At 35.9% G+C, this 25266-nt stretch overlaps 1 protein-coding gene across 20 annotated transcripts in view; it reads left to right on the forward strand.

Annotated features, from left to right (window-relative positions):
- The window catches only part of Dlg2 (discs large MAGUK scaffold protein 2), a 2075786-nt gene that overhangs the window by 936519 nt on the left and 1114001 nt on the right, over positions 1-25266 (forward strand). Inside the window, exon 1 of one of the 20 annotated variants that reach the window (XM_070034879.1) lies at positions 25046-25083. The exons of the other annotated variants lie outside the window; for them this stretch is intronic. Coding sequence (XP_069890980.1) covers positions 25075-25083 — 9 coding nt within the window. The 5' untranslated portion in view covers positions 25046-25074. Of the gene's footprint in view, positions 1-25045; positions 25084-25266 lie in introns of those variants that run through there. 20 annotated transcript variants of the gene reach the window in all.

Raw genomic sequence — 25266 nt, forward strand, 5'->3', positions numbered from 1 at the left:
AAGGGTCAGAAATGTGGAGTCGTGAAGAAGAAATCTACCTCTTGTTTCTAGAGGTCCAGAGATAGAGTCTCCTACAGAAAACAATTTGCCTCCTTCTCCACACAATGCAAATTTGGAAACCACCAATAAGTTATACATGTGTTTCTCTATAATCTTTTGGTGCAGTTAAAAGTGATCTAGGAGAGTGGGGATGAGGCTCTCAGGTAAGAGTACTTCCCTGATACGTACAAGGCCTGCGCTCAGTAACCAAGCACTGTAAAAAAAGAAAAGAAGAAAAAAATAGGTCACATTATTTAATTCAGGAGCATATAGAGTCTTATAAAGTCTTAATAATTAAAAGATCATGTACCCAAATTATCCAGATGGTCTAAAAATAGTCAGCCCTCAATAAGTAGTAACAGTTACTATTTTAAGTATTATGGTAAGAATGACAATGACAGTGGTGTTGAAGACACAGAATAATATATTGTACGTTCAATACCAAGTTCTTTATCTTTTACCCGAGTTTCCCAAAATTTCACATTGAAATAGAAAAGAAAATGTTAGGATTATTACTTGTTTGCTTTCCTGTTATCTTTAGTAATCTAAATGATTATCTTCGTCCTTACATCTTTTCCTTCCATATGTTAAACTATACCCTGTTCCATCATAGAAAAGAAGCCAGGTCTCATAAATCAAAAAAAAATGTCAACACTTTAGGTAATGTCAGACTTCAAATTTTCTGCATACTGATATTTTTAGGAAACTGTCTGCCACTTGAGTCGTCAGTGATAAAAATCTAGGCCAAAAGTTTGTCTATCTAACATTTTCATATTTTTTTTACCATTTTCCTTCAAAAGAAATGAAGTCTGGATTTTAGGTAGGAAAGCCATTTTTTGGACCATAAGATTGTATTTCCAAAGTACTTGTAAGTTATAAGCAGAATTCTCTCAGGAAAAAAACCCAACACAAAACAGAATTGATGTGCTTTCTAGGTGACACTAAGAGAATATTCCAAGTAGGAAAACTGCATAATTAGTTCCCTCTTGCTGGTAACTAGTCGTAAGCAAAGCAGGAGCATCTTGTCCAGCAAAATTGGAGCAGACATCTTTGGAAACCAGCCCATTTGCTGTTTCTAGTTTCTAGTACAGCTGCCAGGAATGAATGGCATAATCTTTGATAGAGTGCTCTGTGGTGAATGGTGTCTTAAGGACATGCACTAGCTCCAAGGGATGGTATTAAACCTTACAAAAATTCTTCCCAATTTTAAGGTCTTTTAATTTAATTTTAAAAATGGATTCTTTCTAGGAGATTTCTGTTTTATTTGAGAAGTTCATCAAGAGGTTCTTGAAACAAGGGAGTGGGATGCATTGGGGACAGAAGCACATATTGCTCTGTGAGGGTTACTGGAAATGCTAATGGTCAATTAGCATTGGGAAGAGCATATCCCAAATCTGGGTTTCTATTTCTGATAAATGAGAATATACTCAAAGACCCAGGAGATTGTTTTGAGGCCTACCAATAATCTACTTGATAGATCCCATGTAACTGAGCAGCATGTGTCCAATGCCTAGGGACTCCTTGTAGGAGTTTTAGACACTGCCATTACCTTGACATGATAAGATATAATGATAAGAATAGAAGTAATGATAGCAAACATTGTGAGATGTTCACTAAGTAATAGGCAGTGATCAAACCTTTCTTTGAATCATTTTAATTGCTTAAACAACTCCTTGAAGTGAAATATTATTATCTTGTGATAGAACCAGTTGTGATATATTTGGGACAGTGGTAGTCTTGTTAGTTGTAAGTGCTGTCATTGCTAATGCTTTAGGTTCGCTGGGTACATACAGTGTAAGCAATAGAAAAGCACATATACTAACCTTGCCCAATCTCTTGGACAGAAAATACAACAGAAAAGCTCTTTGAACTTAGGTGGTGTCTTCTGATTTATTTCCCCAAACCTTGGCCCAAATGGTGCTGACCACACAATTTTTTTTGCCAATCTTCATTATTCAATAGTTTACTATTGAATATTCATAGTTTACTATTATAGTAAGTATTTCCCCTCCATCCTTACTGCTTCCTAAGTAAGAGCTAGGCATAGAGGATGGAAAAGAAAGTATTGTTGTCACTAGGCTACTTCAGGACCTAACAGAGAAGAATGGCAGGGAGCTAAGTAGATTATGACAGAGTAAAAAAAAACTAGAATGTTGAATGAATGTGTCATTCATGGAGAAAAAAAAAACAATATTCCAATAATGGGAGTTGAGAAGAAACCAGAGTTTATTTCAGATTGTATTAATAATTTCAATTAGATATATTTGTACTGCAGTTGTATGCTAAGAATCCTATGTGTTTGTTTAGTGTCCATACTGGAGTGTGAACTCAGGGCCTTGTGTTCTTGCTCAGCTTTTTCACTCATCATTAGTGCTCTACAGTTGAGCCAGTACAGCATTTTTCTTGTTGATTGGAGATAGATTTGCTCAGAATTTTTTCACCAGGGCTGATTTTGGATCAAGATAATCAGATCTCAGCCTCCTAAGTACCTAAGATTACAGGAATGAACTACTAGCACCAGCTCATGTATTTGTTATTTTAAAAGTAATGGAGACATGTACTAGTCATCGCAAATAAGGGAAACCATGGTGCCTATGTTTTTTGGGCCTGGCTTATCACTTAATATAATTTTTTCCAAGTCTTTCCATCTCCTAACAAATGGGGCAATGTCATTCTTTCTGATAGAGGTATAGCATTCTATTGTATATGTATATGCCACAGTTTCTTGATCCATTCATCTACTGAGGGGCATCTGGGTTGGTTCCATATCTTAGCTATGCTGAATAATGCTGCAATAAACATGATTTTGCTAGTAGCTTTGGTATAACCTTGATTGTGATCGTTTGGGTAAATGCCCAAAAGTGGGATTGCTGGGTCATAGGGGAGCTCTTTGTGGAGTCTTTTGAGGAATCTCCATACTGCTTTCCAAAGTGGCTGAACAATTTTACACTCCCACCAACAATGCAGTAGTGTTCCCTTTTGGCCACATTCCCTCCAGGATCTGTTGTTATTAGATTTATTAATTACAGCCATTTTAACTAGAGTGATGTAGAGTCCAGTACATGTCTAGGATAAGCAGAGAAAGTCAAAGACTATGTACATATGACCATATAAGATGATGTTCAGCGAAATATACTCCAAGACAGGGACACAAGTGTTTTTTTTGCTTGCTATTGTTTTTAATATACTTATACTGTACTATGTGATTTTTTATATGTTTTTCCCGCACAGTATAACCCCTGTTTTCACTGTATTTGATTCTGGTGTTCTGCATCTTGTATATACATTTTTGTAATTTGGGGAGGAGAAGGGATATAGCAGAATGCTTAAATGGGGATGCAGGTTGACCCACTGTGATAATGATATGTACAGGGCACTATGTTGAAAATGAACAGGGGGGAGGGAAGAGTTGGGGAGGTAGGGAGGGAAAGGATGGTAGGGGAAAAACAAAGGAGGAAGTAACAATGCTCAATAGGAAATGTACTCATTACCCTACTCATGTAACTGTAACCACTCTGTACGGCATTATATATATATATATATATATATATATATATATTATATTTATATAAAGTAATTGAGAGGGTGACATTGTCCGAAAAGAAAGATACTCATTACCTGAGTTATGTAATTATATCCCATTTGTACATCACCTTTATAATAGCAATAAAAAATAAAAACTTGAGATAATGATGGTCAAATATATACTAAATATTCCTTAAAAATTAAATGGAAATGCTGCTGAGGATGCAGCTCACTGAGAACAGCAGAATCATGAGTTGGGGCCATCCAGGGCAAAAGTTCACAAAATCCCATCTCAAGCAACAAAAAAGCCAAGTACAGTGTTGCACTCCTCTCATGCTGTACAAGAAATATAAATAGAAAAACTGTGGGCCAGGTGATCTCCAGAAAAAAAGTGAGATCCTATTTGAAAATTAGTGAAAATAAAAAGGGTTGGGGTCATGGCTAAAATGGTAGAGTGCCAGCCCTCAAAACCCATGAGTTCTATCTCTCATTCTATGAGAAAGAAGGACGGAAGAAAGGAAGGAAGAAAGGAAGGAAGGAAGGAAGGAAGGAAGGAAGGAAGGAAGGAAGGAAGGAAAAAGATAGGGAGGGAGGGTAGGGGAGGGAAGGAAGACAGGAAGGAAGGAAAATAGGGAGGAAAAGGAATACAACATTTGCAATTTAAAACAAAAGATTCAGAGTCAGAAATAACACCAAGTCATTTATCTATGTCTGATCATTTCTTCATGTATAAAAATATGATGATAATAATATTCTTGCTTTATTTCTGTCCTCTTTTTATAAGTTTAGAATATATAAATTTAAATATTCTAAAAGTTTGAAGGTGCTGTATATACTCCAGATCTTACTATATACATAGCTAGAAATATCAAAGGAGATTTCATAAAAATAATTTTCCTCAAATTGAGTTTTCATGAGCAGGACTTGGAAAGATTTGTATTGAGGAGATCAGAAAGCCTACAACTTCGGTAGATATAGGGAAGTTTAGGAGTGAATTGAGGCAAACAAGTCATCAACGGGGATCCTTATGGTGCTAAGTAGAGTAAAGCAGCCAGAAGAGCTGTACTTTGTACGATGCTCTGTGTACAATTTACAGAATGCATATGAAAAAAAGAAATACTGGAGGCAAAATTAATGGAGGAAACTAGAGTTGATGAAGGCTTGAATTAGGCTTCGAAAAGAGAAAGTGAGTGAAAGAGTACAGGAGTTGAATATTCAGATATTATTTTCTTTCTTAAGCTCCTCCTCTCTAAAGCACCACTGAAAAAAAACTTTGAGGTATCCAGTAATCCACTTTGTATATTACCTAAAAATGGAGGCAGAAGATGGTATTCAAGCTTCCCATGTTCAGCTCTTGATCTACCATTTGAATCCTTCAGTTAATTCTCTTCTATAGTCATAGGACATTGCTTCTAACTTTTGAATTAGCATTCATTTGTAGCATGAGGAGTTATGATATTTCCATATGTGTAGTCAGAGCATTCAGAACACATTTGCCTCCTCTGCCATGTTCTCACGCCTCCCCCTTCCCCCTACCTCTTTCTTCAAACAGCAGTTGTTGGGTTTTACTATGCAGTCTTCATGTATATCTGTGGAACATCCTTCAATCCTCCTTTACTGGAATACCAGTGCTAACCCATGGAGAAGTCCTTCACCCTTCAGTGGCATGCTAAGCAGTCATTTTTCTGTAAATTCTCTCTGAGGAATGCTCACCCACCCACTGTCTTGAAGCTCCAAATACATGCTCACACATGCACACATGGGGATTATTTAGTAATCAGAAAAAAAATTGCCAATGGATGAAGTTTTCAATCTACTGTGAGATAAGATTCCTATAAAGGATCATATGCTATTGCCCCAGGATTATATCCTAGGTGGGCCCAGGCATAACTTAAGAACCTATCATAAAAATCAACAATACTTGATAAGAAATGTACTCATTATCTTGCCCATGTAATTGTAACCCCTCTATATGGTATTTTCACAATAAAAATGAACCTATCATAAAAATAACCAAGAGACATATGGGCTGAGGGTGTTGCTCAAGAGGTAGAGGGCACCTGCCTAGCAAGCAGGAGGCCTCAAGTTCCTTTCCTTTTTTTCCTTTAGTTTATTCCCTTCTGTAGCTGTTTATGAGTTCTGTACCTTTTGTCTTGTATATAAGTATATCTGATCTGAGGAGGGGAAAGGGAAGGACAGAAACAGTGTGACAAAGGGTGAACCAATTCAGCAGAGAAACCCACTAGAGACTATGTTGGAAATGAACTATACAACTCTGGGCAGTGGGGGGGGGGGGGATTAGGAGGGGAAAAACTGGGTGAGAATGGGGGATGACACTATTCAAAAGGAAATGTACTCATTACCTAACTATGTAACTGTAACCCTTCTGTACATCACTTTTACAAGAAAAAGAAAGAGAAATTATACTTGGACATAAATGACTCCGTTAAAGACACTTTGACAGGTAAACTGGTGTAATTTACACTTTGCCACCAGAAATAGTCTTTCTGTTATGATTAGGTATAACTCTACAGCTGCACAGGTCTCATGAGTAGAATCAATCAGCACAGGGACTTTGGACAGGAAATCCAAAAGCTGTTTTCTTGTGCCCACCCATTGTGCTTTCCACCTAACTAGGATAAACAGGAGCACTCAACTATGCCTGGTCATTGATTTTGATGAAACCTTGCAAACTTTTATGCCCCAAACGGCTTCAAACTGCCACTCTAATCTCTTATCTCCACAGTACCTAGGATTATAGGCCTGAGCCACCATACCTGGCTTCCTACTTTTGGGTATGTGATATTTGATATTTAAATTCTACATATAGGTATGTATAAATAACAAAGCAAGTACCATGAAAGTCTCCCTGATTTCCCCCTTCCTACTTAAGAATTAGAAAACACTACCACCTTTGAGGATATCTGTATGTTATACAAACAAACATGTTTCTATGTTTGTTTTTATATGCTTTTCTCATTTAATAGTGATGAGATGCACCTTTGATTATAACATATATACTAGACTTCTTATACAAACATTTAACACCCTGTTCGTACTGATCTGAAGCTCAAATTTTAGCTTCATTCTTCCCTTTTTTCTAATATTCTACCTTCCCTCACTCTCACTCTTTTCTTTCCCTTCCTTTCTTCCTTCTTTCCTTCCTTTCTTCCTTCCTTCCTTCCTTTCTTCCTTCCTTCCTTCCTTCCTTCCTTCCTTCCTTCCTTCCTTCCTCTTTCTTCCCTCTCTTACTCATTTTATTTTATTATTTTTTTAATTTAATTTATTGTCAAGGTGATGTACAGAGGAGTTACAATTAAGTAAGTTAATGAACAGTTTTACCTTTTCCTTTGTATTTTTAAAATTATATCTTTCAGCTATTATTATTTCTGTCTACTTTTTGGTTTAATATTTTATTCTAAGTTCATAAGATAGATGAAGCTTATTGATTACAGCTGATTATATAATATTCAAAAAATAATACATTTTTCAGGTATTTGGGTATTCCATAACATTTTACATACAGTACTTTTATTAATATTCAAATATAACTTTTTATAATGATTTATTTCAGATTTTTTGATGTAAGAATTATTTGGAAATGTATTTTTTAATTTCTAAACAATGACATTTCTTTTCTGCTGCTGATTTCTAATAAAATCAATTGAAATTCCAGGAAACATTGATGATAACTTTTAATCTCAGATGTGGTCAATGTTTTATCTATGTTCTTTGGTTGTTTGAGAAAATTTTGTGTTCTTTAATTCATAAATCCAATTTTTCTTACTGTATTTGTTAGGCCAAGACAATTGTAATTTTCAAATCTTCTATAACATTACCTGATTTATCAAAGGGCCCAAGAGGTTTGCTTAGAATCTCCTGTTGGATAATGGATTTATTGGTATTTGCTAAAATATTGTGCTTCCTATATTGCTTATTGAACTACCTGGCCATTTTAACTTAGGTGTCTGATGTCCTTGGAAGCGTAGATCTGTTGTTGCTTCTGAGCTTTCTCAGTACTAGTCTGTTTTGTCAAGTCTTTCTTGAGATGCCTTCATATTTGTGCTATAAAAATAAGAGGAATTGTGAGGGTTAATGTGGAGATGATAACTTCCAGAAAAGATTAGCCTTTGTGATTGCAGCCAAAGAATTATTATAAATTAAAGTGGTTGCCTTTTAAGGACACACTTAATTTTGGGTGTGTGTGTGTGTGTGTGTGTGTGTGTGTGTGTGTGTGTGTGTGTGTGTGTGTGTGTGTGTGTGTGTGTGTGTGTGTGTGTGTGTGTATGAAGGGGGGAGGGAGAGAGTTCTGTCTCTCAGAGAACCACTGGCTTACCTTTTCTGATTTTGGTTGACAGCATTTTGTTTATTCTTTGTGTTGACTGTGCTAATTTTTCTCACATTCTTATATAACTGTGATTCATTAAAATTGCAGTGCTCAGAATTTATTAAAATATTGATGTATTATAGCAGGAGGGCCCACTAGAGTGATGGCCTGTATGTTATGCTAATGAAAGTGGAAAAAGCTTCATACAGACTTTGATTATACTGTTTCCCTGCTTGAAAATCCTCCAGTAATCCTTAGGATTAAGTACAATCTTTTTTTTTTTATCAATCTCTGCCCACCCCTACAAGATCATTTGTCTCTGCCCATTTATATGGGCCTAAACTCTATTCCTATCAAATATCTTCCATTCCCTAAACACTCTAACACTCTAACACTAGGCTTTAATCTCCAAACCTCCCAGATTAGCTTAAGTGCTCTTCCCTTAAGTTCCCAAAATAACCTGTATGCATCTGTTTTAGCATTTATATCATTTATTTGCTCCAAGTGGAGAGTCATTTATATGTTCCCAAATTTTCAGTGCATAATCTGTAAAGTCTGTATACCTGGCTGGAGTTCTGATTTCTACCTCCTTTCTCTCCAGTGTAATTATTACTAGAGTTCATATTCATTTTCATCATGAATTAGAAGTATATGGCCACCCTAATACTCTAATGCTTAGATGAAAGAAAATATAGAAACATGGAAAAGAAAAGGAAGGTTAGAACTGGATAATGGAATAGGACTCATATTTCTAGTAAAAATAAAATGAAAATGAAATATTTCTAGTAAAAAGTAAAATAAAAAACACTTTTTCTGTCATTTAGTTTCCTCACTTGCAAAACAAAGACAATGTCCCTTTCTCACCTCAAAAGAAAGCTGACAATCATAACTCAACTACTTTGAAATTCTGTTTTAGTATTGCTTAAATATGATTGTATTTATCTTCATAATGATGGTGCTAATTATAAGACATTGATTATCAGGGCCTTAACACTACCCAAGACTATAGTGGTAACCAATTATGTTGCAGGTTTTCTGTGTTAACACACCTATTCTATGAGATTTTATAAGAGGTTTTAGTAAGTTGGTTTACTGGTATATAAATTGTAGAAAGACACCAGTTCTATGGCGTCTCAGTTATTTGGGCAAAAATCATCCTCCACTTCTGGCTATTTTGATGGTTAATTGGAGATAAGAGTCTCATAAACTTTTATGACTAATCTAGTCTGAGATTCTTTGAGAGCCTCAGATCTCATCTTCCTCAGTAGCTAGGTTTTCCGGTTTGAGCCTAGCAGAATGATAGTTGTTTTTTTTTATTATTATTGTGAAAATATCCTACAGAGGGGTTACAATTACATGGGCAAGGTAATGAGTACATTTTGGGGGGGGGGGTCTGGTCGTGGAGCCTGAACTCTGGGCCTGGGCATTGTCCCTCAGCTCTTCAACTCAAGGCTAGCGCTCTACCACTTGAGCCACAGTGCCACTTCCGGCTTTTTTCTTTTTGCTTATGTGGTGCTGAGGAATCGAACGCAGGGCCTCAGGCATGCAAGGCAAGCTCTCTACCACTGAGCCACTTTCCCAGCCCCAAGGAGTACATTTCTTATCAAGCATTGTTGCCTCCTCCTTTGTTTCCCGTTCCCATCCCTTCCCATCTTCCACCTTCCCCTCCACACTCCCACCCTTCCACAGCCTGGCCAAAGTTGTAAAGTTTATTTTTCGACATAATGATTTGTACATCTCATTGTTGCAATGGGTCCACCTGTATCCCTATTTAAACGATTTGTTTTTTTTCCTTCTCCTCCACATATTATACCAACATCAAATACAGCGAAAGCTAGGTTTATACCGTGGGGGAGGGACATACAAAGCAACAAACAAATCATCTTATAAATATGTTAGAAACAATCCCATGAAAGGAAAAAAACATTTGAATACTTATCTTGGGGTTCATTTCACCTAACATCAACTTATCTGAACTTTTCTGCTTGTCTCAGACATATACTAGTTATTGCAAATAAGGGAAACCATGGGACCTACGTTTCTTTGGGCCTGGCTTACTTCATGTAATATAATTTTTTCCAAGTCTTTCCATTTCCTAACAAATGGGGCAATGTTATTCTTTCTGATGGAGGCATAGAATTCCATTGTGTATGTATACCACATTTTCTTGGTCCATTCATATGCTGAGGGCCATCTGTGTTGGTTCCATATCTTATCTATGGTTAATAATGCTGCAAAAAATATAATTGTGCTGGGTGCTTTAGTAAGGTCTTGTTTGTGATCATTTGGGTAAATGTCCAAAAGTGGGATTGCTGAGTCATAGGGGAGCTCTATGTGGAGTCTTTTGAGGAACCTCCATACTACTTTCCAAAGTGGTTGAACAAGTTTACACTCCCACCAACAATGCAGTAAGGTTCCCTTCTGTCCACATCCCCTCCAGCATCTGTTGTTGTTAGAGTTCTTGATTATAGCCATTCTAATTGGGGTCAGGTGGTATCAATGTTGTTTTGATTGTCATTTCTTTTATGGCTAGAGAGGTTGAGCATTTCTTCATGTGTCTATTGGCCATCCTTCTTTCCTCTTCAGAGAAGTTTCTCTTTAGGTCTTTAGCCCACTTCTTTATTGGGAAGTTGTTTCTTTGAGGATTTGTTGTTGGGAGATTTAATTTTTGGAGTTCCAGGTATATTTTAGATATGAGACCCTTGTCTGTTGTATGGCTAGTGAAGATCTTCTGCCAATCGGTGGGCTTTCTATTGATCTTGCTAGCAATGTCTTTTGCCATGCAGAAGCTCTGCAATTTCATGCAATCCCATTTGTCCTTGTCCAACCTTTCTTTGATTTGTTGTTTTGCTGGATTTCTATTAACAAAATTTGGGCCTGTGCCAAGGAGACCTAGGGTTTCTCCTATTCCATCCTGTAATGTTTTCAGAGTGTCTGCTTAGACTCGGAGGTCTTTGATCCATTTGGAGTTGATTCTGGTGCAGTGTGATATATAAGGATCTAGCTTTAGTTTTCTACAAGTAGTTAACCAAATTTTGCCAGCACCATTTACCAAAGAGGCTGTCTTTCTTTCATTCTATTTTTTAGCTCCCTAATTGAAGCTTAGATGGCTATCAGAATGATTATTTTTAATTTAGTATTCTATTATTCTGGTACCTCCATCTTTTTGGTTTCAGTACTGGGTATTAAACTCATGCTAGGCTATCTTAATTTCCAAGTCTAAATAACAGACTCAGTAAATAGCTTCTTTTTTTAAAGAATATTGTTCTCCTGAAATTGAGAAGAATTATTTGCTATAGGGGAGAAGGGAGTGGGAAGGACTTTTTAGCAAACATTTTCATGTTTTTTGAACAAAAAATTTCAGTTGACCAATAACATCAATTACTGGGGTCAGGTGATTCTGGTGATTCATTTGCTTCCATGTCTATATTTATTGAGAGCTTACTGCATATATGCAACCTTTTATAGGTACTGATCAATGTTTTCTAAGATAAACCAAACTTATCTTATAGTTAGTGTGTCTGCTAAACCCAGCTAGTAAAACTAAAACTACTTTATTGTCTCGCCTCTCAAAATTATAATAATTATGTCTAATACTTTTCATGGAGATAAATCAACTCTTATCTATAGCAACTGGAAGTGATAAATCAAAGGGTAACTCTTCCACAAAGCCAGCATCGCCCTTTTGTGACCTAGGTGCTTAACTGAGTGCATGGCAGTGTATTTAAGTGTGGTTTTCACTTAAGAGTTCCATTGTGCTTATTTCCTTCCTGTTGGATTGACGCGTGAAAAATGAAGAACAAGGCAAGGCTCATATGGCTCCTTTGAAAATTCTCTCACAGCAGATGTAGCACAATTGATTTAACCCTTTGTTACTGAATTGATTGTCCAGATGTCCAAAATAGCAAGATAGAATAACAAAGCTTTCCACATGTCTCATATGGTGCTCTTTAAGTTATAAAACTCTTTTCAACTTCCATAATCCCAAGATGATCTTGTGTATCATAGCAGTCTTATGAGGAAGACAGGAAGTCATTTTAAAGATAAGTGGTTTAGCAGCAATTATGCAACTTAAGGCAATTGGTCCCTCTCATTGCAGTCCACTGTACTGACAGAGATTGTTCCACATACAAATTACTTGCTTTGTCTGTGATATAAAACCTACATCTCTCCATTGGTGTGAATTAATATTTAAACACTGTTATTTGTCTATAAGTGAATCACCAGTAAGATCCTGGTTGGCTTTTTGAAATCAGTTTTAATAATGCTTTTACTCCTTTTACAAGCATATTAAGCTCTGCCTCTCTTCTTTTGCCTACAGTATTTCTTCGGCTTGTTTATATCATAGTATCAACTCTACTGTTGAGTCTTTTATGAAACTTTCAGCTTCTCTGCCTCTCCCAAAGAGCCTCATTTACCCCATTTTTTCAGGCTCTATAATGCTTTGTCCAAACTTAACATTTCTTTGTAAGTCTTCTCATCCTTGTCCATTTATTTCTGTGTTCCTAGTATTGAACAGAATTCCAAGCATGTAATGAGCACTCAAAATATATTCACTGAAAAATTAATAAGCTATTTCTTCTGTTGTCCTCTATCTGAAATCATTGACAAATTCACAGTTCTTTACATATTCTCAAATATATTTATAGCTCTTATTTTTCAACCACAGAAATAATTAGAGGCATAGATTGGCGAGGAGTAATCTAAAACTAAGGATAAAGAGTCTCAGTGAAAATAAATTACTACCTTCATATAATGTTCATATAATGTCAATTGAATCTGTGATTGGGTGTTATTCTGTGATGTTTTAGGTATGATCATCAGCTGATTTAAGACAGATTTGCATCATTGTTTTTAGTGATTTGAGATAACAAATCCCAGTATCATAGGATCCAAATAATTTTAAAGAAGAGTTTAAACCTCTTATTATGTGTCATCTCAGTTCACTGTTTTGTGTTGTCAATTAGGAATTGAATTTATGGTATTTAATTTATCTAAAATGATAACTACAATTAATATCAAATGAACAATTACTATGAGCATGGCACCATTATAATTATTAGTAATGATAATTCTCTCTTTCACAAAAAAAACTTGGCAACAACTGTGCTTTGCTTTATCACTTGTCCTATCATGGTTTTGATATTAAACCTTTATGTAGTATTTTTAAAACTGCTTAATGATACATAATAGATATGAAACACTGATCCTTTTCCTCTCGATTCTGAATATTATCTCAAATCTTGTTCCATCAAGACGGAGCAGTTGTCCTGATAGAGTTGCTAGGAGGAATTAAAATTAGATCGAGCCAGTCCCTGGTGTATTGTCACCTTCTCCCTCAGCTCAACTGCTCAGAGTGCACAGCAGTGCATACTTGTTCAGTGTCATCATGAGCACCTATTTGCACTGGAGAATTCAAAATGTTCCCTCCATGCACCCCATTTTATAAACATCTGTGAGCTGCTGTGTTGTGTGATCACATAATATATCGGAAGGAACAAAATCATTGGCAGTAGATGAAGCTGGATTTAAATTACATGATAATTAGCCATGTTACTTATCAGCAGAGGGGCAGGTTGATCAAATGGCTTAATCTTTCTGAACCTAGATTGATTCATCTGTGAATGTGTGGGTGTGTGCATATATAAAATCCCAGACATACTGTATATGTAAAAAATATTATGCTTTTCCTTTATTTAAAAATGTGTTTAGCATTACTAAACATCTCTGTCATTCCACACCTAGTTATTAAGGAGAAATCCATGCCTGTATTTACAGAAGACTTGTACTTAAATGTTTATAACTGTTTTATTCATAACAACAAATTGTGGAAATACTCCCAATGAACAGAGACAGGTTCTGTGTATAAACAAGTTAGAACAGCAGAAATGAGCAAAGTATTCACACGTGCAACAGCAATCACAAATCTCAAAAGCAATAAGCTAAATGAAAGAATGAGAGAATAGGACTCCACCCAGACCTGTGCTCCTCCCTGCCCTGGAGTTCCCACCATACAGCTGGCCACTCCCCCTCTCTCTTCCCAGACCCACCTGAGCACACACTTACCTCACTTTTATCCCCCAGACCCTCCTGCTACCTGGATAGGGATGAGTGCCATGTACTCCCTCTCCTGGGAAATATGGCCCCTCTAATAAACCATATAATAATATTTTTTTATTTACAAGGGTACAGGATTCTGTACATATGTAACAAGCTTACATATGTACAATCATGTAGGTGTTAATAAACCTTATAATAATCTGAAAAAAGAGAGAATAGAAAAGGGGTAACAAGGTTGACAAGAAATGTAGTCATTACCTTACTTATGTAACTGAAACCCCTCTGTACATCACCTTGACAATAAAAAAAGAGAAAGGTTTGTATGCCAAAGCTAACTTCAAACCTTGGTTCTCAGATCTCAGTCTCCTTAGTAGCCAGGATTATAGATATGAGCTACTAGCACTCATTTCCATCTTTATGAAATTATCTCTATGATAAATTCATACAGATGTAATTGTTCAGTTAAAAGACAAGAATCATAAGTATGAAAGACTAAATAAAATAACATACTCCAATAGAGATTCAAATGCTCTGCCTCCCATTGCTGGACATTTAGATTACTTTTAATTTTTTTCCTGTAAATAACTTTTAAATACTCTTTTATGATGTGAATGTTAAAGATCCCTTTTATCAGTTTTGTAACACATGATACACAGTGAAATGGATCACCAAAACTTATTTCTCCAGACTAACAAACTTTATACCAAGGGATCAAAAATTATCTATGCATAATCAATAATTTAATTTTAAATATAATACTTAACTAAGTATTAAAGTATTATTATATGCTCAGTCTGCTTTAGGCCTATCACTTAAATGATGACATGCTATAAATCATTTAAGATTGGCAAGAGATGCTGGAGTTTGATAAAATACATCCCAATATAGATCCTCAGGGACAGGCAGGGTTCCAACTAGACTAGGTTCCAGTTTCCATATTTTGATATCCATTAGCTCATTGGATTCTTTCCTCACCTGTAGAAGAGGGAGGGTGTTCAACCATTCTACATGTGAAGAAACTGGGGTTTAGTGTGATTAAGTAACTTCTGAAGGTCACAGCCAGCCTAAGTATTTATACCTTACCAAGAGCCTCATTGTGGCAAAATTCATTTTCTTTCAACTAAATGTGTATTTAAACAAAACTCAGCCCACATTCTGTTGCTGTTCTATAACCAAGAGATAGGACAGTCTCTTTCTGATTTTTATTTGTACTTATTGTGGGCTTTTGTTAATTATTTTAATTACACATTTATGGGATACAATGTGATAAGTTGATGCATACATGTAATATGTAGAGATCAAATCATTATAGTTAATTTTTTTTTGCTTTCTGAACTTCAAAAAGTTCTGTAAAGGGATTACAATTTAACATGTTTATGTAAGTGTCCAGTGCTTCTTAACCAGTCACCCTTCCATCATTCTCTCCATCACAACTGCTCCATCTCCAGATTCATTTCACATTCCTCACTTCCTTTGTCACATATATACATTAATATTGTGCTATATTTGTCTCCTATTCCCTTTAAATCCATCTCTTTTTAAAATAAATCAATAATAGTTAGTGATTCTCTACTACCAGTTTTTGTCAAGTAATATTCTGGGTGTTTATAGTTCATTTAGCCCATGAAAAGCTGTTCTTGTACCCAAGTCAGAAGGAAACTGGAGCACCAAAAGGTCATACAACCCTCCATACACTTAGCTCACAAGAGCAGACTTCAGGATGGGAGCCAAGCATGTCACTCAGGAGCCAGCATTGAAAAGCAATCCATGCATTTTCTGTCAGAGGTAATGCTGAATTTATGCCAGAAAGCAAGTGGCTTACGTTGTCATACACTATATAATAGCATTCCATCACATTAAGAGGCAGAGTAGGAATCAAGAACACAGATCCTGGAACCAAACTGCCTTTGTTTCAATTCAGGTTCTGTCACTTACTAACTATGCAGCCCTGTGGCAAGATGCTTAGCAGCTCTATGTTTGAGTTTCTCTATCTTTAAAATGGAGATCAGTATAGTAAGCATCTCATGAGTTTGTTGTGGGAATAAGCACTTATATAGTGCTTAAAACAGCTCTGCATCTACTTACCCCATTTACATTCTTGCTCACTCGTTTTTAGTATGTGTTCTCTTATTCAGATACCCAGGGTATCTGCCATTTCCAAGTGGCCCTGTCCAACACAAAGCCCCAGTGAACATCTGGGACTCAAGCTTCATAGTATCTTATGTTTCAGTGAGATTTGTTTTAAAGGGAAGTGTTCGCCTTGCCAACTTTCCAAATTTAGCCATAACTGGGTCACCTAAAAAAGTGGTGCACTGTTTCCTCAAGTAACCTTTTGCTTATGTTAATTTTATATGAAGCGTTCTGAACGGAGTCTTAGCTCAGTGTGAATTTCATGAGTCACTGCTGGTAAGTGTGTGAAGAGGGCCTTTTCAGAACCATCCTAGGAGATGGTGAGGCTCCTTCTGTGCCCTCTTTTAAGTCTGTGTCTCTAGGGACTAGTACCAAATTGAAAACTAAAGCAAAACCAGGATCAACCATTGGGGTATGTTCTTTGGTCTTTTCATATTGCATAGTCTTCAAGAAGGAATTCTTCTTTGTATGAATTGGGCCTAATACTAGGTTTTCACTAGGCAGGGACAGACTCTTTGATGTATGCTCTAGACACAGACAGGGATTTGGTTCTGATTGTACCTTTAAAGCCAGAAGAGTAAAATATTGATTAAAGATTCTAGAAAACACGCTTCTGAGGAATTGTATTCAGTTGGGGGTCAGAGGCCAAGCCTAGCTTGAAACATGAATCTTGTCTTGCAGTGGACCCTTTACATCTGCAGAGTGAAGCAAGGGGATTTGGAGAGTGGAGTGTATTTTGTCTGTGGTAAAGAACAAGTCTCCTGTGAGGGGATAAAGGATGTGTGCTTACTATGAGAGAAAGACTATTAACACTTTTAGAGGATTTACCACAAGTCAGGTACTGTATTAGAGATTAGATGACTTTCCTTTAACCTCAAATCAGTCAATTGTCTGTGTCTGTTTCCTTAGTTGTAGAAACTGATGCTTACAGACAATCTTGAGTGGTAATAACTTGATTGAGGTCAGAACTGGGAAAGAATATGGTCCAGTGTATCCATACCATGCTAGCTATTAGTTTTTCAGTATAGGGATACTCTCTTCTCATCCTTCCTTCTTTCCTTCCTTCCTTCCTCTTTCTTTCTTTCTTTCTTTCTTTCTTTCTTTCTTTCTTTCTTTCTTTCTTTCTTTCTTTCTTTCTTTCTTTCTTTCTCTCTCTCTCTCTCTCTCTCTCTCTCTCTTTCTTTCTTTCTTTCTTTCTTTCTTCCTTTCTTTCTTTTGCTTTTTTCTTTCTTTCTTTTGGTGTAGTTCTTGGGGCTTGAACTGCAGGTCTGGTACTTTCTTTCTATCTTTTGGTGTAGGTCCTGGGGCTTGAACTGCAGGCCTGGGTGCTGTCCCTGAGGTTTTGCGTTTAAGGCTAGTACTCTACCACTTGAGCCACAGCTTCACTGCTGGCCTTTTTGGTGCTCAATTGGAGATGGGAGTTTCATGAACTTTTTGCTTGGTTGTATCTGAATCACGTTCCACTTGAGTGGCTAGGATTAAAGGCTTGAATCACTGGCTCCAAGCCTATTTCCATTTTTAGAAAGAACATATTGAATTCTGACTATTAAACTCCTTATCAGAGTCTTTAATTAATAGTTCTGGAGAGAGAGAGAGAGAGAGAGAGAGAGAGAGAGAGAGAGAGAGAGAGAGAGAGAGAGAGAGAGAGAGAGAGAGACAGAGACAGAGACAGAGACAGAGACAGAGACAGAGACAGAGACAGAGACAGAGACAGAGAGACAGAGACAGAGAGACAGAGAGACAGAGAAACAGACAGACAGACAGAGAGACAGAGAGACAGAGACAGACAGAGAGACAGACAGAGACAGACAGACAGACAGACAGAGAGACAGAGAGAGAGACAGACAGACAGAAACAGAGAGAGACAGAGAGAGACAGAGAGAGAGAATATTGAAGTTCATTGGCATCACTTCTCTATAGAAAGAACATTTATTATTCTATTGTCAAACTGCACTTCTGTGAGACCATCACTGTCACATACTGTAATTTAGCTTAAGCATAGTTATGCATCAAAAATTTGAGACTTGGGTGCTGGTGGCCTATGTCAGGAATCCTAGCTACTCTGGAGTCTGAGCCCTAAGTATCTAAGTTCTAAGCTAGCCTGGGCAGATAAAAATATGTGAGATTCTTATCTCCAACTAACTTGCAAAAAGTTAGACATGGAAAGTAGTTCAAGTGGTAGAGCACCAACTTTGAGTGGAAAAAGAAGTTGAAAGTTAACACTTGCATTTCCTTAGACTAATTTGATCACACTGTACCCTGTAAAATCGAATCACACTGTTCAATTAAGATAATAATCAGTAGAAGTTCAAGGTTTCATTTGATTGTCTAAACTTTATAGACTTTAATCTCCATTCACTTCTGACGTTCAAATGGAGATTATAATACTTTGTAAAGATGCCATGAAATACATAGTTATTATCAATCACTGGATTATAGTTGTAGCTTGGTAAAATATATTCCTTTCCATTTTGTGCTAACATATATGTATGTGATGTATGAAAAAATTAAAAAGACAATATAAACAAAGTAGACAATTTAAAATAACACAAGCTGACCCAAAATATGCTAAATCTAAATATAATATAATTATAATTTATGTCATAGGTTTTGGTGCTGTTTGTTTTTCTGCATACTCTCTTTGCTTGGCAAGTTTTCTATAATTATATGTGATTTTATTTCAAATTGTTTTTCTGAGTTCCATTTTAAATAACAATTGCAATGTTGTGAGCAAAATAATGAACTGATAGTCATTGGGATACACAATGATACTAAACCTATTTTGCAAGGTAGGCAAGTAAATACTTATATTTCCTGATGGAGCAAAGTGGTTGCAGAGGGAGGATTGGAGTTGGGAAGTGAGTTCTATCTCTTTCTCTTGAAATAAGGAGATAAAGGGAAAGGTTTTGAGGAAATTCCATACTGCTTTGTGATGATTGAACAAGCTAACATTCCCACCAACAGTGTAATAGAGTTCCCTTTAGCCACATCCTTGCCAGTATTTGTTATTGTTAATTTTCTCGATAATTGCTTTTCTAACTTGGGGGAGGGGTAAAATTTTAGTGTTCTTTGGATTTGCATTTCCTTTATGGCCAGAGATGTTGAACATTTCTTCATGTGTCTATTGGCCATTTTTCCTTCTACCCTATGACCACATCTGGGCATTTATCCAATAGAGCACAGAGAAGGCTACAGTAAAGTCACCAGCACAACCATGTTCATTGCAGCACTATTTAATACAGACAAAACATGGAAGCCACCCAAATGCCCCTCAGTGAACTAATGGATCAAGAAAATGTGGTATGTATACACAATGGAATTCTACTGGTGGGGAGGAAAGGGATGGTAGGGGAAAAACAAAGGAAGAGGAAACAATGCTTAATAAGAAATGTACTCATTATCTTACTCATGTAACTATAACCCCTATGTACAGTATTTTCATGATAAAAAACTTTAAAAAAAAGAAAATGTGGATATATACACAATGGAATCCTACTGATCCATCAGAAACAATGATATTGTGACATTTGTAAGGAAATTGAAGTACTTAGAAAAACATTATATTAAATAAGTAAGCCAAACCCAGAGAAACAAAGATTGCATGATTTCCCTTATTTTGGCAGTTAGAATGTGCCTATAAATCTATAGGTAATCACAGTGGGTGGTACTCAAACAGTTACAAATGAGTTAACTGACCTGTAATAGACTCTATGAAGAGCTCAAACAGTAAAATTCTTAGAAAGACTGAGTCAAAGCCCAACAAAATAAATACCAGGAAATGGTATGGACCCTCTCTGTCTGCATTGAATTATACTCGTTGTAATTGTCATCTATGAAAGTATTGGTCTCCAAATTATTTATACCTTTTAATTCATCTCCATAAGACTTTTAATATTTTGTTTTGTTCTAAAAACATCCAAAGCAGCCTGACACAGTGTGTACTTACTATATATGCTCAGATTGTCTCATTTTATACTGAGGTAGCTAAAGGATAGTATGTAGAACTTTTTAGAGATCTAACAATTTCTTTTAGAGACATTTGAATACCCACTGTCTTTGTGATAAGGAAATAAAGAAAAGTTGAAACTGACCAATGCCATTAAAAAAGAACAGGAAGAACTCTGAAGATGGAGGAGTTACTTTGTTACTAAACATGTTGGGGTGGGGTGAATTGAGGCTGGCATTAAGGAGTTAGTTATTCCATAGCATAATTTCAGGAGCAAAATTGAGAAAATAAGAGAAAATAGCAACAATAGCAAAAAGAATGTCTAGTCCTTTTTCCAAGGGAACTTAGGAGACCTGTAAAGACAGTATAGACTGGAAGCCTAAATGGGTACATTTTAAGTGGCAGACCATAAATGTCAGGTTTTGAAGTTTCAACACTTTGGTACTAGACAGTGCATAGTCCTTGTATTTTTTGAAGATTTTGACACCATGCTACATAAACATAATTGATGGACAAAGACACTTAATATCACTAACAGAAATTATTGTGAATTAAAAGAACGTGTATCATTTTCACCATTACATTGATAAAGGCTTTAAAAAATCAATGGAGGACAGTACTTGCAAATACATAGAAAAATAGATACTAAGGATGGGTATGGTAGCAAATGCCTGCCTTAGATATGCATAAGCATAAATAGGAGGGTCAGAGCCTGGAACCAGCTCCAAGAAAAATATCCCACAGAACCTTATGTGAAAAACAACAAAAGCAAAAAGGCAGAGCGTGTGGCTCAAATGGTAGGGTGCCTGCCTACCAAACATGGAACCTAAGTTCAAATGCCAGTACTAACAACAAAAAAGGTAAAAAGAAAAATAACTACTACCATAACTAATGTAAACTATGAGGATATAAATTGGAAATAATCTTAAAGCAGAAAAATGCATCAGTGTATAATATTACTACTCCCTTAAAATTAGGTTTGGGAGTTCTACTTGATTACCATGTTATAAATGCTCAAAATTTGTTATATATAGAACCTTGTAGTGTTGTTTTTGTCTAGTACTATAAGATTGGAAACAAATGAACTATCAGCTAATTGGAGTATATTAAATAATGTGTAGGCTAAGTCTTGAAATGCTTAGAGTAGTGGCTTTTTTTCAAAAGGAGTCATTAAATATCTGTGTATTAACCTAAAACAATGTTTATCATATATTTTTTAAAAAGCCAAACACATATCAAAAGTAACTTTGACAAGAAATGTACTCATTGCCTTACTCATGTAATTGTAACCCCTCTCTACAGCATCTTTACAATACAATAAAAATTTTTAAAAAGTAACTTTGATCTAATTTACATAAAAATAAAATGTTTATATGAACAAAAATCATCAAGTAAAACATATACCAAATACTTCATAATGATGACCAAATGAGTATGAATATGAATATAGTATGAATTTTCCTTTTACTTTAAATAGATTCACATTTATTGCTTCTTAGCCTTTTGTCTAAGATCAAGGGTAAATAGATTTACATCTTTTTTCTTTCTTTTTTTTTTTTTTTTTGCCAGTTCTGGGGCTTGTACTCAGGGCCTGGACACTGTTCCTGAGCTGCTTTTGCTCAGGCTCGTACTCTACCACTTGAGCCACAGCAGTACTTCCAACTTTTTCTTTTTATGTGGTACTGAAGAATTGAACCCAGGGGCTTCATGCATGCAAGGCAAGCACTCTACCACTGAGCCACATTCCCAGTCCAGAATTACATTTCTTAAGTGAGCACATAATTTTGAAATATATTTTAAAAGTTCATGAGGCTATCCAAACTACTGTTTTAGTTTCAGGTTTGTGTGTGGACCCAAATGAGTTAAAGTCAGAGGTGAATGTCAATTGTTTTGAGCGACTTTTCAGTATTATCTGGTGTTTGACCTGGTCATTTCCCTTCCCATCCTATTTGAGTCCATCATAGCACGACACCATATCATTTACAATCTAATTTATTTGTTGTTGGGATTGAGGACCTTGCTTAAGCTTTTCCATGCTGTGACTCAACACTTAAGAATACTTTCTGAACCAAAATGGCTTCCCATAAATTAGTTGAATGAAATAAATGCAGGACAGTTTTGGCAACAGTTGTTTAAAAATCCAATCTAAGTATAATTTATTCAAACAGCTTTACATAATTTAGCTATTGATAAATTTTATGGATTCACTATTTTTGGGGGGGTCCAGTAGTGGGCCTGAACTCTGGGCCTGGGCACTGTCCCTCAGCTCTTCAGCTCAAGGCTAGCGCCCTACCACTTGAGCCACAGCGCCACTTCTGGCTTTTTTCTTTTTGCTTATGTGGTGCTGAGGAATCGAACCCATGGCCTCATGCATGCAAGGCAAGCGCTCTACCACTGAGCCATCTTCCCAGCCCATGGTTTCACTATTTTATTTTTATCTGTCTTTACTCTAGGATTTGTACATATAGCACATAGAAATTCCTTCAATTTCCATATTATATCATTTGCATCTGTCTCGACTTTATAAAAGGTTCTTCTTAAAAGGTTAACTGAACTTTTCTTTTTCTTACAACTTTCTCTTTATCCCTATGGTTTCAGAATAAGCAGTATTTCTGAATTAGATCATAGGCTCTCAAATCAAGTGTTGGTTAGTTATTTAATCTGATTTGTAAGATGATACTAAGAGTATCAATATTTTAAAATGATACTAATAGTACCTATCTCATAAGGTTTTTGTAGGATATATGAGTTAAAATTGAAAGGCACTCAGAGTATTTCCTGCTATACAGTAGCAGTTTATCTCATGTTGGAATGGTGGTCATGATGGTGATTGTGATGGCTGTGATGATTATAGTGATGACAGTTGTGGTGTGGTCCTTGTGGTGATAATGTGACTGTTTTTGAAATGTTTGTCACTGAATGAGTTTGGTCTGTTCCTCCAGGCTAAAAGCAATTCTCACATATTGTTACTCACCTATTTGTCTATTTGGATTCTGTTGGAATATAAGCTTTATGAGACCAGAGGATGAGTTTACCAGTGAACACACAATATCTAGTATAATGTCGAGCATATAGTAGATACAGGTACATATGCATAACATGGCTGAATTGGGTAATGCTGGCAGAAAGAAGTAGTTAAGATATACTTGAAAACTGAAGCTACAACTTGCTGATGGAGAAGAATGAGAAAGAATAAATAAAAAAATAACTCAGGTTCAGCAATTGTAGACTAGAAACTGATGAATTCAGCAAGAAAGGAATAAAGATGAATGGTGTTCTTTGTGTCCCTGCCCACTCTATGGGCTCTTGTTTACACATTTGTCCTCATTGAATAGGGCTAGAAGATTGACTATATTATTTCATATACACAACTTTTGTTGTCAGCAATGGAGACATATATCCACATCAATAGAAGAGCAAACTGAGAATCAGAAGAAAATGGCCTCCTTCAGGTCATCTATAAGGCAAGCAAAAGTCACAGTCCAAGTTTAAAAACAAAGTATGGTTTTATCTGAATCATGCACTTATTGTTTTAGAAATATGTAAGGGAGGAGTTGTTTTTTTGCGAAGGCATCATCTATCACGGTGTGAACAGATACTATGCTATTGCCCTTTGACAGCTCAGTGTTCTTTTGGTAGGGACAGTTATATAAACATGTTCAAGACAGCAAACAAAAAGAAATCAGATGATATCCTCTGGAAATACCCTAAACACAGTCATTGATTCTCACAAGGAGACTTAAAACTCTAAAAGATATTAGATTTGACCTAGGCTTTAAAGCTATTCATTTTTCAATATTTTTCTTACACTTTCAAAGGTACTTTGGATTGGATGCTAAATTAGAATTTTCTAATTTCATCAGTGTGTTCACAAAAGAACATTTATCTAGTGCATGTCTATCATTTAGTTCTGGGTTTGTCTTTCCTGTAAAATATTTCATACTTTTTCTTTTCTCCTTTTAATTTAACTCAAAAACAGCAATTCGCTGCTGTGAAGAATCACTGAATGAATTAAAGTTTGAGGTGACAATTGTCAGCAGACTTTTAAGACCTTCTGTAAAATGGATAACACTTTTGGAAAACTGATTTTATCAAAAAAGAAAAAGAATAAAACTCAAATCCAAATGAGAATATTCCAGAATCCCAAGGTGATTGTTCTATTTCCTCATTGCATCACCTAAGGGACATAAAAACAAAATCAAACTACACCCAAATCTTGGTGATAATAGGAAAATAGATTGCTTTTACATAGAAAGAAAGTGTTCACTGAAATATAAGAATCTAAATTTAGCTATAAAATAGAATCACAAGTTTTATGAATTGCAAGGAGAAATTGTAATCAAGGGCATTTTTTTGCTTCTTAGTAAGAAACTGCTAAAAATGAGTGAACTGCTTAGTACCACCCAGTTTCTATTTAATATTCTTAATTCATTTCTACAACATGCTTATGATATTGGATAAATCAATGAAAATCATTTTTGCATTAATAAAATGGAGAACAGAAGGAATTCTTGGTGCTTCATAGAGTTATTGTAAGAACAAAGTGATATAATGTGTGCATGGAGCTGGTTTGCCTATTTTATTGTGACCTACCCACTCTAGGAGAATACCAAGATCTGATGGGTCCTAATATAAACAGCTGAGCACCCATTTGTTTCTCTCATTATTGTATTTCCAATATACAGCACTGTGTGTGACAGCTAATAAAAAGTCAATAAATGATTGTTGTGGCTTTTTGATGCATTTACATTATCTGATTAGTCCCTGACTATATTTGATCTCTAAGCCTGTGGGATCTATGCCACAGGCTGAGAATGGGAATCAATTAAAATTGATGAAGAATCATAAATTTTAAATATAGATCATAAAAGTTTTGGAAAAAATGACTTATGTTCAATGTTAGTTAACATTTTGTTACAAATACCTTATTTTGGCTCATGGTTTCAGAAACTTCAGTCCATGGTCAACTGATGCCATTACCTTTTGGCTGGGTTAAGATAGAACATCATGGTAACAGGAGCTGGTAGAAGAGGAGGCTGTTTATCCCATGAAAGAAGTAAGCAAAAAAGAGAGAGAGACGGGAAGAACTCAGGACAGATAACCTTCAAAGACACATCCCTACTAAATGCTGACTTCAATTAACCACACCTTCTAAGTTTCTACAACCTCCCAACATAGTGTCTCCAACTGAGCACCAAGCAATCAATACATGGAGGATATTTTGTATTCAAATTAATAA

Source organism: Dipodomys merriami, unplaced genomic scaffold (genome assembly GCF_024711535.1).
Source record: "Dipodomys merriami isolate MVZ:Mamm:240054 unplaced genomic scaffold, mDipMer1.0.p SCAF_25, whole genome shotgun sequence".
Classification (NCBI taxonomy): Eukaryota; Metazoa; Chordata; class Mammalia; order Rodentia; family Heteromyidae; genus Dipodomys; species Dipodomys merriami.